Source organism: Bactrocera neohumeralis, chromosome 4, assembly GCF_024586455.1.
Source record: "Bactrocera neohumeralis isolate Rockhampton chromosome 4, APGP_CSIRO_Bneo_wtdbg2-racon-allhic-juicebox.fasta_v2, whole genome shotgun sequence".
In the NCBI taxonomy this organism is placed as follows: Eukaryota; Metazoa; Arthropoda; class Insecta; order Diptera; family Tephritidae; genus Bactrocera; species Bactrocera neohumeralis.
In genome coordinates this window covers 53,260,842-53,271,798 of record NC_065921.1, presented here as the reverse complement: position 1 = coordinate 53,271,798, position 10,957 = coordinate 53,260,842, and the positions used below count along the sequence as shown (strand labels likewise).

At 33.4% G+C, this 10,957-nt stretch overlaps 1 protein-coding gene across 2 annotated transcripts; it reads left to right on the top strand.

Annotated features, from left to right (window-relative positions):
- The first annotated feature begins 7,478 nt into the window (after positions 1–7,478).
- Positions 7,479–10,642, top strand: LOC126754573 (uncharacterized). Of its 2 annotated transcripts, XR_007666300.1 has the most exons (6): positions 7,479–8,383; positions 8,434–8,796; positions 9,119–9,263; positions 9,320–9,475; positions 9,532–9,697; positions 9,944–10,642. XR_007666300.1 is itself a non-coding variant. In XM_050466668.1 (5 exons), the coding sequence occupies exons 1-5, from the start codon at positions 8,279–8,281 to the stop codon at positions 10,270–10,272; spliced, it is 1,119 nt and encodes a 372-aa protein (XP_050322625.1). In that variant the 5' UTR covers positions 7,480–8,278; the 3' UTR covers positions 10,273–10,642. The 2 variants fall into 2 exon arrangements, 1 of the variants encoding a protein (XP_050322625.1); XM_050466668.1 differs by lacking the exon at positions 9,119–9,263 and having other exon boundaries at positions 7,480–8,383.
- The last annotated feature ends 315 nt before the right edge of the window (positions 10,643–10,957 follow it).

Sequence of the window (10,957 nt, the reverse complement as noted above, 5' to 3'; positions counted from 1 at the left end):
ATTAACGCTCACAATGCCAACCTCAATTTTATTTCTCAGAAATATCTATCACATATTCATTAAGTTGGCTTTTCAAACTATAAATATTGCCACGACAAAATTATTATTCTCAGAAACTTTATTTATTTTCATTGAAAATATTCCAAACTTCAAATCAATATATTTAATCGTCTAATTGAGATAATCAAACTTTGTCGCAGAAATTTTTAAAGTTTGAAAAGTGAACTTTCTGAATATGTGATGGTTATTTTTGAGAAACGAAAATTAGTTGGTGAAATTTTAGTTTGAATGAAAAAACGAAAATTCCTATGTAAAATGTATGTGAACCTTAAAAAAAAATAGCGACCCCTTAGAGTTAAGCTACAGCGCCTGGCTTGAGGGAAAATTTTTTGTTTGTCAATCACTAACATTTGAGGGGGTAAGAGTTGAAAAAAAAATTTCAAACATTTTTTTGAAGCACCATACTGTGCAGCCTGTAGCATATTCGATGTTATTAAAAATTAAAATAAATTTTTTCAAATTTCACGGCAGCGCTGCGGCTTATAATACATATATGTATATATATGATATACATTTAGGTAATGAGAGGAATACGCCAAAACTATTTGCGAGTGTTTTGTAGCGGTTGCTTTTGCAGAGGGGGAAGTGCAAATGACACAATTTAGCGCAATTGCAACAGCAACACCGCAAACAACAACAAGTACTTATGAATATGCATTTTAGTGCAATCGCAAAGTCATTGCAGCATACAATATCTCAGATTTTTGGTAAGAAATAAGAATCTATGTGAACAAGCCCACTAGGGAGAGTGCCACACCCCGCATAAAAGAACAACATCATCTATACGCTGCTGCCTCCGATGCCCTGCGAGGGCATGCCACAATAATTTTGCTTTTAACTTTTCCTGGACGAGCATATGGTTAATTTATGCGCTAGTGCATACTGCCATGAGGCTGGCTGCTAACACTAGTCTAACACTAGAAATATTATTCATAGCACATTTTCAGCGATTTATATTTACTCGTTTACTCCATAAATTGCACTTCCTCTCATTTATCCGTCGCCAACCCTGCGTTCATATTTGCGCAAATTTTATGGACGTAAATTATGACTGCACATATTCCTGTGCGTGAATGTTTGTGTTTGTATGTTCGCGTAGCTGGCTTTAATGATGGTTTAAGGGAATCGGCGGATTATGCTTTCATGCTTTCTAAACAATAGTTGTTTGTGCTGCGTGCAACTACATTGTCGTAAAAAACATGGGCGCCCAAAATTAGCTTACGCCTCCGATTACAATCGCTGCTGACTTGCTGAATTTCTTGCTGCAAGCAGTAAAGCCACGATAGAAAATAATTCCAATAAATAATTATGCGAGATTTTATTGTTGTTACCAGAGTGCTGTAATCTTCTTGAATTTTCAACATAATCTTTACAGTGGTTAAAGTGACTTACGAGTGCACTAATTATGTGCTTGCTTAAATTCAGTGCATATTCCTACAAAATAGAACTAAATAAATGGAATGGCAAGAAATTAAAAGTTAACATAATTTGAATCAACATTTGTCATCCTGTTCTTCGCTGATACTTTGGGTGCTTTTTTAATATTACTGACTAAGTTAGTCTATGTAGGGGAATTTAAACTCTTTGAACCCATAATCTATGTTTTTGGCATACATTTTGTAAACCTGCTTTAGCTTTATTCTCATTTAAAGGTCTTGAATAAATTTAGATATGAAAGCAAACTTAGCTCTATTGAGAGTACAGTTATTTAATTAATAGGTACTATTTTCAGACGGACATTGAAAACATCTTGAAAACACATTTGTGGGTTGTGGAATCAAAGTCGTTCGGACCGACAATGTGCATTTTAGATGAGTTTTCATTCACAGCTCACAAATTTATTTGTTTGTATTTTTGCTTTTCCATTTTTCAGTATCAATAGGGGGATTCTCTTGCTCTTGCAAGATTGCACGATAACACAAAATGCGGAAATCCTATAGCGAAATGTGCAAGGCCAAGTAAGCACCCATTGTAGAATCTAGTGATATAGTATGAACAGCTGATTCGGTCAATGTATTGAGAATGACTATTGCGAACTAGCGCACCTTCTGCACACATTCTTAACAAAAGACTGTAACAAATCTTTATAATTTAAGTAGAAATTATAAAATTTATTTAACCCTCTCATGCCCGAATTAAAATGGGTGGAGCTAAAACATTTTTTAGGAGAGATATATGTTAGTATTAACTCAAGTATGAAATGATAAAAATTTAAAAGTCCTTAGTGTCCTGGTTCGTTAGTTACAGGATGTTGCCTATAGACAACAACACTTTTACGAAATTATTTTAAACAAACTAAACACTTTCCAATGATTTATTTTTATTATTAATAACTTTATTTATGTTGTTTCCTTGGTTTTACAATAAAACAGCTACTTTAATCTTTTTAAACATTTTTTGCGTAAACGCCTTTTTTCGTGATTTTGACAATTCGCGATCTGGACAATTTCACTCTACAAAAAACCATTGCATAGCTTACGATAGAACAATTCAGTGTAAGCTTACACAATACATCAGACTACATAATGTAAAAAACCGCGCGTCAAAAAAATTTATATAACGGGACTTAGAAGCATATATGTAAATGTTGCTTATAGGCAACATCGGGCATGAAAGGGTTAAAACTTACCTTCCTCAACAATTTAACGACGAAATATGCCTCTATGTAAAATGACAACTAAAACAGGGTTGCAATTTTATTTTTACGTGTCATTCCATAAAAATAAACATGGGTTTAGGTCTGACATATTTTACAACCATTCCAAATAATTTTCAGCGTGTGTTTGTTGTTGTGCCGATGCACCAAGAGGAGCTTTTGGAATCAATGGAATCTTAAAAGGATGGTGGAGAATTTTGGAATATGGCAAGTGAGGAAGGTATCATTCCACAAAAGTGGCAAGATCTAACGTTTGTGCGGCATTATAAGTTATGACACCGGGGTAGCGGCCTGCCTCACCGCAATCGGCCAAACGATAAAATACCAAATGAAGTATTCTTTATTAAATTTAATTTGAAAATGTTTGTTTTAACTTATTTTTAATGTAAACTGAAATGCAAGGTGCGTCCCAAAGTAAACATCAAAATGAGCTTCGAACAAAGAGCCAACATTAAATTTTGTTTTAAAATTTGTAAAGCTTTTACCGAAACGTTTCAATTGATGAAACAAGTTTATGGCGATGATTGCCTATCCCATAGCAGAGCGCACGAGTGGTTTCAACGTTTTCAAAGTGGTCGTGAGGACATAAATGACGATCAACATGTGGGCCAATCAAAATCCGTGATCACCGGAACTTCCATCGAAACTACGCCTGAATTTTTTTGACCGAACATTTTGGCTTATGAAAGGTGTGTGCACGGTTTGTTCCGTATAAATTGACTGACGACCAAAAATTGCTCAGAATCCAACATTCGAAGAACGATTATTTGACCAAAAATCACATTTTAACCACTAACCACTCCCCGTATTCACCTGATATGGCACCGTGCAACTTCTTCCTTTTCGAAAAAAAAAATGCATTTGGCCATGAAAGGAAAGCGTTATGCAGACGTAGAGGCAATTCAAAAGGCTTGCACCGGCATACTGGCGGCATACCGGCCAACGAGCTAAAACACTCGTTCGACGTACTTTTGGACCGTGCAAAAAGCTGTATTGAAGCAAAAGCAGACTATTTTGAATAAAATAAATTGATTTTGAAACACCATTTGTTCTGTTTTTTTTTAAGTCCTATTTATTTATTTACTAGCTGGCCCCGCAATCGTTGCCCTGCGTGAAATTATGTGTTTTGAAATGAAAAGAAAGTTAAATTTATCATTTCTTTTTTTTTTTTTCAATGTAACGCAGCTTGATAAGCAACATTTTTTGGTTTCTGTTCCGGTGTACAGAAAAGATGGTTTTCCAACTCGTGAGCACGCCACGTATAAGTTAACACTAAACATATTTACGTTTTTCACCAAACATATTTACATTTCTTAATAATTATTACGAAACGTATAAGCATATTTTTGCTATACTTTCGCTGACTATCATTTCCTGTTTACGTCCCAAATTTTGTTTAGCCCATTTCCGATCGTTGCACCCGCGACCCAAAAGTTCTGACGTAGCGTCTGCATTGAATGCACGGTCACGTTGCACTGCATGTGATGATCGCTGCCCACACACTTTTAATAACGACAACGAATAATAATAAATAAACGAAAAAAATTATATTATAAAATAAAATCCTTTTTAAAATAAAGAAATTAAAAAGTATTTTATTAACTGGCGCCCGAGCTAAAATCGCGAGAATTTAAATAAAAAAAATTGTTCGTGAAAACCCTTGCCTGTAGTGTCCGTCCGCAGGCAACCGCGCGATAAAGTGTCGCTACCGAATCCCGAGTAGCAAGATATGCAAAAAGGGCGAAATTCGAGCGATCGGTGCGGTAAAGTAAGAAAAAAAAAACAAACAATCAAATAATAACACTTATTAAAATTGAAATTGTGAGAAACATTTTTGTGTATAAAAAACAATCATCAAGCAACAGAGACAACATTTTAAAATAAATAAAGCTCAAATAAAGACAATTTACATTGGGAAATTTAAATGAAGCAACAACAATAACAGAAATAGCAACAACGAAAGTAATCATCGATAACAACAACATCAGAAATAGCAACAACGAAACTCATCATCGAAAACAACAACATCAGAAACAGCAACAACAAAACTCATCACTAATAACAGCAATAGCAGCAGAAACAGCAGCAAGTAATAAAACAATGCGGCAGGTCTACCTAATGTTATTCATCCTAACTTGTGTGGCGACGGAGGTCCAAATCTTTGATTATACGTCTTCATACGTTATCACGATCAGTAAAGGTACAGCAAAAATTCAGCAAGGAACTCGTACTATTTTGCATCCAATAGACCTGGCACAGTACGCAATATCCATATCCAGCACCCTTACATTTATCCAACAAAACATCCCAAATCACCACAACCTGTATCCTATCCTGACCCACGAATTAAGACTTACCGAAAATATTTTAGAAAATATAACACCCACTATAAAAAATAAAAGGGCAATAAACGCCATAGGTACTATTTGGAAGTACCTCGCAGGATGACCAGATCACGACGACTTTGAAATAATAGCTAATAATATAAATGATCTAAATAAAAATAATAATAAACAAGTTTATGTAAACGAAGCTTTTCATAAAAGATTAAATAACCTGACAAATATGGTAAATAAAATTCCAAATGCCATAAGAAAAGATGTATTATTAGAAAACGAAATAGTTATAAATTTACAAAACAGAGTAAGATTAATCAAAGAAGAATTGATAGATATTCAAAATGGATCATCATCCATATATGTATGTATATTAGACTTAAAAGAAATTGAAATTGCTTTAAGTAAAATTTGAGAAGAAAATATTATGTTCGTGAGTCCCGAAGATGCACTCAAATTTGCTAAAGTATCTGTCCTATACAGTACTAATAAAAAAATATATTATTTGATTAAGGTTCCGTTAACAAAAAAGGAAACCTATGAAAACTTAATTTTAAGACCGGTAAAAAAGGAAAATTCTATAACTAATTTAGAATTTAAACGAATTTTAAAATACGGAAAAACTATCTATGGTATAGTAAATGATTGTGAAAATTTTAATAATATAAGAATTTGTAAAGAAGATCAAATAAAGAATATTTCAGATACAAAATGTATTCCTAATCTTATAAGTAGTCAAAATTCTACATGTGTAACGAGCAATGATCATCACATCCCATTAATCGAAGAAATCGGATCTGGCGTTATCCTACTAAATAATTACAACGCATCTACATATTTATATCGATGAAACGATGCGAAATCTTTCTGGCACGTTCCTTATTAAATTTCATAATAACATTATAAAAGCTAACAATATTTCAGTAACATAGAGGCCTCACCTCTATAAATGATTCCTGCATTAATGCAGCCTACTCCTTTTGCAACTGACCGCATTAACTCACTATCACTCGAAGCTCTCAATGAATTGCAGATTAATAATACGGAGGTTATTCCAACCATTCAAAAACATCTAAAAATCGGAGGATGGTCAATTTCTGTTATTCTTAGTCTAATTATCGTTTCCATTGCATGTTTGAAATTTTTCTTTAGATATACTAAAGAAATTATTGTTTGGGAATCTCAAATTCCACCCACTAGTCTGGAGCCCCATACGGGAATAAAATTACCATCTTATATTGATATTCCCAAACCAATAGAATTAGAAGCTCCTAGCAAACCACCAAGATTGAATAATATCCCCTTTTTCTAAAATGATTGAGGACAATCAAATTAAGAAGGGAGGAACATATTTACATTTCGTAATAATTATTACGAAACGTATAAGCATATTTTTGCTATACTTTCGCTGACTATCATTTCCTGTTTATGTCCCAAATTTTGTTTAGCCCAAAAGTGCTGACGTAGCGTCTGCATTGAATGCACGGTCACGTTGCACTGCATGTGATTATCGCTGCTCACACACTTTTAATTCCAATATAACTAATTTTTAACATAAGTTTCACAGTCAGTAGTTAAGTGGTAGTCAATAAGAATAGTTAAGAAAAAGAGGTTAGACTAAGAAGACATAGTTTTCCCAACGAATAATAATAAATAAACGAAAAAAATTATATTATAAAATAAAATCCTTTTTAAAATAAAGAAAATAAAAAGTATTTTATTAACTTTTATCTGACAGTGTGAAACACATAGCATTTCCAAATTTATGCCACACACTATGCGATTATACTTGTGTCCTGCTGATTGTCATCTCAAATGAAATTTTCACTGGAAACGGAATGCGTTTGAACTGAAAAGGCAAATTCAAAGGAATTCTTAGAATCAAGCATTCTGCCCCCTTGTATTCAGTAGCGCAGATGCGGTGACATATCATGCCTATACAAAGAATTTAGAAATTCCACTAAATAGTTCACGGCGTCGTCTTCATTGTCAAGAAGATCGATCGATTTGTATGAGCGCAAGTCTCCCGGAATTTGACTTTGAATCTTCCAGTTTAAGTCAACAACATCGGTATTTTTGCCAGCTAACATTGCGTGTGCACTCAAGGAATCGTAGTAACGATAATTTGGCCAATGTTAGAACATTCATGATGAGCTCATCTTTCGTGAATTGATAAAGGGAAGATGTAATTTATATTTAACCAATTCCAATTTTTAGCGAGGACGATGTAAAATATCTTCGGCAATGTCATTTTTGTTCGTATCCCATAATTGACGCGGATTTGAAGACAGATATCGAAATGTTTATCGCGAAAAGTGTGCGAACTTCATTTTCATTCCAGTGATTAACACGTTCCAGCAATTGTAATTGCTGACTTACTTCTCCAGAACTTGCACACACCATATCATTCACAGTACGCAATGACTCAAATAAAGTTGAACCGCGTACACAGAGAAAAATATGGCTAATAAAAATAAAAAGATTGTCTCTATGATCAGTTGCAGGGACCAAGAAGAGGACAGAAGTCAAAGACGAAGATATTTTCATAGAGATTTCTTCTTATTTATATGTGGGAAATCTTCTTATTTTTATTTAAAAGTTTATCTGCTTAAAATAATGAGAAAACTTCTTGTTCGATAAATTCTGTCTAAATGTAGGAGAAGGCGGTGAGAAGAGAAGGGAAGCGTACCATTGCAAGTTCCATTGATTTCTTTTGACATCTTTTTTTTCCATACTCTTGAATTCAAAAAGTAACTGAAGTGTATGAAAGAAAATAGAAAACAAAAACGAAATGTAAATCACTATAAGCAACAATAACATAATGATATGTGTTGAGCACGCAACCATAACATACATTATACGCGTCGAAGTGCACGGAATGTAGCCTTGCGTATATTAGTTAAAAAAAAGAGCAAATGCACAAACAAAAACAAACTATTCACAAGCATAAGCATTTCAATGTCGCCAATCATAACTGTATTTCTATCGGCTCGTGTTTTTGCATACTTAAGATGATGCAATAATTATTGGGCATCAGTCAGTATTAACGTGAGTGTGGCCCGACGCATGTCTTATAAAAATTGTGACAAGTTTGTAAAATGGATATATTCAGTTCGGATTAGATGCAATTGAAACGCTGCCCATTTTTAAATCATGGGAGTTAAATGATGATATTTGCTCCATTCTTGTGGACTACAGAGTGACATCAACGATAATTTTAACAAAAATGGATTGGGAAGATATCGACTGTTTATTTGAAAAGCTTCCAACAAAATTTTTTGGCGAATGCATCAAGTTTAAAGCGGGATTAAGAGAATGGAGGAAGAACATGGTAAGTGCAGCATAATTTTCTTTGGTGTACATTTATGTAAGCATTTTTAGAATATACCGCTTGTACGTGATGCAAGCACCTTATCTGAGAGTAGTCGAATTTTGGAGTGGTTACAGGAAATTTCTGACGACTTAAATGCAGCTAAAAGTTCAAGAGATTCTTCACCAGTACTCCAGCCAACGTATGATAACTGCATGGACAGTCGCAGCTTAACCGACCTTTTAAAAGGTACGGTTAAAGGGCAGCTTGTGCTTCACTTTCAGCAGAAAAATGGTTTCTTGGGCGCCAAGCAGCAGAATACATTGTGTCACTGCGTAATAGAGAATTATATAGGAAGGCGGAAAAAACTGACATATGGAGAAATGCAAAAGTGGGCCAACATCATCTGCGATGTATTCCCCAAAGAGAATCCGGTATGTATATCCATACGTATATGTAATCATTTCATGTTTCAAAATGAAAAAAATCAGTTCTGCTTACTATTTTAATTATTTTTGGGAAATCATTTGGCACACTTAAAACGTTGTGCAAAACATAAACAACCAAATTAGGAGTTTAGTATGAAGTTAGATTTGTACAGTTTATGACGAAGGATAAACTTGTAAAAACTATTACTATTAAAAATTAATAAATAAAAATAGGGCCAAACCAAAATAAAACTAATGTTTTGTTTTGCATATGATTTATTTATTTGTAACATGGTCTATTTTTTTAATGCAACTATTTAATATTTAGGAAACATATTTTCTAGCAAGAAAATATGGTAAGAAAAATCCTACGGGATAGCTATTTTCACGCTGGACGAATGCTGACAAAACCAATTATAAAAAGTTTTCAACCGATCGTACAACTACCGCTCCGCCAGCAGCTTTATCCAGCGGTATAAACAAATAGATTGTTTCCTCTCACAAGATATACTTATTTCTGAATATTCAGATAAGTATTACGAAAAGAAGTGCTGGCTGCAGAATAATTGCACACCATGGGAATAGGTTATCTGGTCAAAGAATTATAGATATCCATAACGCCAGTTCTTTAGGCTGCATTTTTAGTGAATGGCCGCGCTATAAGGACTTTCGTGGATATGAACTTGTGAGTTCTTATATTCAATGCTTTTTTCAAATAATTCAATAACTTATTTTCCATAGGTAGAAATAGACTTTGAGACTCTTTACCCCGGGAAAGGAAATATGTTATTTTTGAAATTGGAGAAGTTTTATAAAGAAATCCTCAAAATTTTTGATAGAGATATAAAAGACCGTGTTTCAAGGGAACTATTCTTAAAGTATTTGCACATTGACAACATCTCAAATGGTAAAGTGGTTTATCAAATGAAATTGCGGTATTCAGGATTTCGTGCTATATAATATGCAAACGACCATATTACCATGGCAGTGCAATCACAAATTACATATAGATATGTATGTATATGTACAACAATAAATTTTATATTGCGCTGTCGTGGTGATTTGGAAATGCAATGATGCCGGATCGTATGTACGAAATCCTGAATATCACTTTTAAAATAATAAAATTTTTATTTACACAATTTTTTTACAGAATGTAAATATTGTATAAGTACAATTCTTCTACATGCTTTGCTACAGCCTTTGAGGCTTAATAAGGACAAAAAACCAACAATAGCTGATGCCCAAACAGATTTTGTAACACTCGTTGCAACACGTAATGATATTCAACCCACAATAATTGAATTGAAGAACCAGTTTGCGGTAAGAAAGGAGAAACTACAGCCGAGAATTATCGTCGTTGGATCAGATTGGTCATCCATTTCAGAGTTTTATGTTTTTTGCGATGGTCTGCAATGGAAATGTACTACGTATATGAAGTGCGTTGACTGCATTATTAAACTATCGTACGTTTATACATAAGATAGAGTATTCACAAAGAAGCAAGCAAGTATGGGCATTTTTAGAACAATATTTTTTTGAGTTGAAATCCGAAGAATTTTCTTCAGTGGCAAATCTTTTGAGTAAATTAAACTAATTTCGTCTAATTTTGCTATAATTTCCAATTTTGCTTGTTTCATTTGTCAAAAAGCTCACTTAAATCCTATAGAGCTGATTAAACATCTAAAGTCAGCACATGGTACTCCACCAGTTTGTAAATTTCAATGTAACGAATATAATTGCAAACAAATTTTTTATAACATTCACAGATTTCAAATTCACCTCAAAAAACATTTGAAAATAGAAATTCGCAATAGCCAATCTTGTAAAGAAAATTCTCTTGCTCTTAATATTCCAAGTAAAACAACTAATTCATCAAATCAACTAAAACCAATTTAAAATATTACTTCTTTAAAAGATTCAATGATCGCGTTTCTACTTCAACTGCATTCCAATACGAATTTTTCTCAGAAAGACGTATTCGAAATTCAACCCCAATATGTGAAATATTAAGAGCCATTAGTAATTTTCATGAAAATAATTCTATACTTCAGGAAGTAATTAAAATTATATCTCAGCCATTTTATGATTTAACCACCGAATACAAATTTTTCAAAGAAATAGAAAAACTAGACCTGTATAAACATCCGCAAAAATATATTGTTAG